This window comes from Penaeus chinensis, chromosome 13, assembly GCF_019202785.1.
Source record: "Penaeus chinensis breed Huanghai No. 1 chromosome 13, ASM1920278v2, whole genome shotgun sequence".
Classification (NCBI taxonomy): Eukaryota; Metazoa; Arthropoda; class Malacostraca; order Decapoda; family Penaeidae; genus Penaeus; species Penaeus chinensis.
The window spans coordinates 29,372,992-29,377,401 of NC_061831.1; the positions used below are offsets into that span (position 1 = coordinate 29,372,992).

General features: G+C 38.6%; 1 protein-coding gene across 1 annotated transcript; it reads right to left on the bottom strand.

Moving 5' to 3' along the window:
• Nucleotides 1-3,557: 3,557 nt before the first annotated feature.
• Nucleotides 3,558-3,971, bottom strand: LOC125031857 (histone H3-like). Its single transcript, XM_047622845.1, has one exon. It carries the CDS (start codon nt 3,966-3,968, stop codon nt 3,558-3,560), a length of 411 nt encoding a protein of 136 aa, XP_047478801.1. The 5' UTR covers nt 3,969-3,971.
• Between the last annotated feature and the right edge of the window lie 439 nt (nt 3,972-4,410).

The window sequence follows — 4,410 nt, forward strand, 5'->3', positions numbered from 1 at the left end:
CAGCATGAGAAGCGTCTGAGTTTGGTGAGTGTTGTGCGTGCTTGTGCGATTCGTTGTGTGACGTGTGATATGAAGCCTGTGGTTGTGAAGTGAAAGCTAAGAATGTTTCCTCTGTTTGTGTATGGGATGTTGGTGTTGTTGAGTGTGATTGGTTGTGAATTTCTACGTGCTATGGGTATGAGTTTGAATTTGTTTATGTTTGTCTGTATTTTCCAACGGTGCTCAAAGGTGTTAATGTTCTGTATAGCTCTTTCTGTTGTTCGTTTCATGATGTGTTGTGATTTAGAGGGGTGTGAGATTATCTGTGTGATATCGTCTGCATAAGAAATATGGTTGCTGTAAGGTGTAGGTTGTGGCAGATTGGCTGTATACAGGATATACAGGGTTGGTGAAAGAACACTTCCCTGTGGTACTCCACTTCTGAGGTGGAGGGGGGCGCCCAGGTGTGAGCCCAGGCGTATTGTAGCAGTCCTGTGGTCCAGGAAGCTGCAGAGGAGGCGTGTGAGATGTGTAGGGAGTTGTAGTTGTGTTAGTTTGTATTTGAGACCGTCATGCCAGACCTTGTCAAAGGCCTTGCTGACGTCTCGTAGTATAATGTTGATCTGGTGCTTGTTTGCGAGACCGAGAGCAATCTCCTCGTAAGCGAGGGCGATAGCGCTCTCGGTCCCCCTGTGTGGGCGAAAGCCATATTGCCTATTGTTGTGGTGGTTGTTGTTTTCCAGGTGTGTGGTGAGTCTGCGTGTTATAAGCCTCTCTAGCAGTTTCCCGGGAACTTCCAGCAATGAGATGGGGCGGTAATTCTCCACCTCATGTGCTGACTTCCCCGACTTCGGAATGAGGGTGATGGTGGCGTGTTTAAATTTGTCGGGGAAATATCCTGTAGCCAATGCCGCATTAAAGAGATGGCGTAACCTGCGGATCATTATGGGTGGCAGATGTTCTATGATTGTTTTGTTTATGTTGCTTGCTCCTGGTGTTGTGTTTTTGGTGTTTTTGATGGTGTTAACTATTTCTTCTGGAGTGATAGGTGTGGAGAGGGGACTGTCCTCCGTGAGGTTGTTTAGTCTAATGATGTTTTCTGGGAGAATTGTGTTTCTGTGTTGGTGTAGATAGTGTGTTACCTCGGTCTCTGTGGTGTGGTCGAATCGGGCGTTCTCGGTGGGGGAGATTTGGAAATTCAGTTGCCAGAATTCCCTGTGGAGAAGCTCCATCTCCTCCACCGAGTCAACCTTCTGTCTGTGTGCATTGTACAGGTATGTAGTGGTCTGTTTGTTCGACCCCATGAGCATTTTGAAGGAGCTCCAAAATTTCTTGGGGTCTTTGGTGTTTTGACATAGTCTCTGTGCCAGTGATTCCCAGTGTTGTTTGTTCATTACTCTAATTTCGGGTGTTATTTGCGTTCGGAGTTCTCTGTATTGTGTGCGTAGTTGTGCGTCCCAGCCCCGTGTTGCTGAAAGGTCGTGTAAGTGCCTGTATTGTATTTTAAGCAATTTCAGACAATGTGTTTCTCTGTAGTGAGGGATTGTTTTGTATGTTGTTTGGGGAATGTTGGCCTGTCGGGACGTCTGTATGTCTGTGTACCACTGTTCAAGGTGGATGTTTATTGTATGTGTAGGTTGCCCCTCGAGATCAACTACTTGTGTGTTTTCGAGTGCTTGTTTGAAGCCCTCCCAGTTTGCATGTTTGAGAGATACTCGGGGTTGTGTTGGGATCATAATAGGGTTTGTTGACAGTGTTAGGATGACCGGGAGGTGGTCGCTGGATCTGATATCGTCTGTTGTTATATTAGTAACATGTTCCCTGCCTCCTACTGTTATTGTTACTACTACTACTACTACTACTGTTTCTATTATTAGAATTACTACTACTACTACTACTACTACTATTATAAGACCATTCATTGTCCTTACACACAGGTAGATAGCTCTACAAGTGCTTAATTAATTACCAAGTAGACAAACAGTGAGTCGGTTTGTTATTCATTAGCCCTACCTATCTGTGTATCTCGGCTGTTTAGCTTTTAGCGTAGAATGTTAAAAATGTCACTAGAACCTACAAACTACAGGGAACATAACATAACACCTAACTTGTGGAGGTAAGGTATGTTTGATCATATGTGGTATATTTATTAATGTTTTAGCACATAAACCTTGGGAGGTGAAGTGGATCATAGCCTCTGTTTATTCTGTCACTCAAAGTTAGTATTCAAATAATGTGTTGCGTTATTGAGCGTCTTGATTGCAAAATACACCTACACATTATATATCTGTATATATACAAATCTGTAGATATACATATATATTCTATATATACATTATATATATTCTATATACTATATATAATATATATATATATACATTGTATATATATATATATATATATATATATATATATATATACATACTTATACATATATATATATATATATATATATATATATATATATATATATATATATATATATAGATTTCTGTATATACACACATACATAATTATTTATATATATATATATACATATTTATATATATATATATATATATATATATATATATATATATATATACCTAACTATATATATGAATATTTAACTTATATATATATATGAATATTTAACTTATATATATATATATATATATATATATATATATATATATATATATATACACAAACAGAGAGAGAGAGAGAGAGAGAGATTTAGGTATAAATATATATAGATATATAGTGGGATATATATATATAAATATATATATATATATATATATATATATATATATATATATATATATATATATATGTGTGTGTGTGTGTGTGTGTGTGTGTATACACACATATGAGAGAGTGTGTGTATGTGCGTATGTGTGTGCATGTATGTATGTATATATACATATATATATATATATATATATATATATATATACATATATATATATTTATATATATAGTTATCTATATATATATATATATATATATATATATATATATATATATATATAGTTATCTATCTATATATACACATAAATCTCTCTCTCTCTCTCTATTTTTATATATGTGTATATATATATATATATATATATATATATATATATATATATATGTGTGTGTGTATTTATATATATACATAAATATACATACATACACATACACTCTCTCTTTCTATCTCATATATATATATATATATATATATATACACATATTAGCATTTAGTGTGTGTGTATGCATACATAACTAATACATACATTCATACATAACACTTTCTTTCTCTCTCTCATATATATATATATATATATATATATATATTGTGTGTGTGTGTTTGTGTATATGTATGTTTGTATGTATATATGCATGTATGTATGTAGGTATGTGTGTGTGTACATCTGTATGTACGTATGCTATCAAGATTGATATAATTCGTATGTATATATGCTTATCAATATTAGTGTGTGTACATTGACAACTTTTACACTACTTGTCTTAATTTCATCTCTCTGGAGACAATCTTTAGGCCCTGAAAAGGGCCGAGGATTATGATTTTGTGTTGCAGGTATGCAATCAAAACCTTAGGCGCGCTCTCCGCGGATACGGCGAGGAAGTTGGATATCCTTAGGCATGATTGTGACCCTCTTGGCGTGGATTGCGCAGAGGTTGGTGTCCTCAAAGAGGCCGACCAGGTAAGCCTCGGAGGCTTCCTGCAGAGCCATGACAGCAGAGGACTGGAAGCGGAGGTCAGTCTTGAAGTCCTGGGCAATCTCACGGACCAGGCGCTGGAAGGGCAGCTTGCGGATCAGGAGCTCAGTGCTCTTCTGGTAACGACGGATCTCACGAAGGGCAACAGTTCCGGGCCTGTAACGATGGGGCTTCTTGACACCTCCGGTAGCAGGGGCAGACTTACGTGCTGCCTTGGTGGCCAACTGCTTGCGGGGGGCCTTGCCTCTGGTAGACTTATGTGCAGTCTGCTTGGTACGTGCCATTTTGCGAGTTTGTATCTAGACAGATATGAAACGCGATCACGCTCAAGACGTCAATTTATAGGAGAGCGAGCGAGCCCTAGCGGAGTCGCGTGTGGCTGCGAGAGTCTGGCTTAACCCCACCTATTTCTACTGGGTAAATATTGCCAAAGATACGGCACATGTCAGGTCCTGTAATGCAGCTTCGGTGACGTTATGTTCAATTCCAAGTTGAAGCTTGGGACAAACTACTAAGGCCCAATCAACTGAAAGTATTTTACATGTGAGCTTTTGTCAATAACAAGGCCTAGGCGAGTTTGTATTTGCACAGCGGTCAGTGAAGATGAGCGCTCATCTGAGTCGGTCGCCTCTCCGCTACGCAGACCGGGCGCGGCGGTAGCCTTACCCGATCTCGGCCGACCCGAGGGCTAGGGCTTTCAGGACCACTAGGTCCCAAGGTTTTTGT

Bases quoted from the DNA above. Each gene is read 5' to 3' on its own strand.
- LOC125031857 (XM_047622845.1), bottom strand. From the start codon at position 3,968: ATGGCACGTACCAAGCAGACTGCACATAAGTCTACCAGAGGCAAGGCC.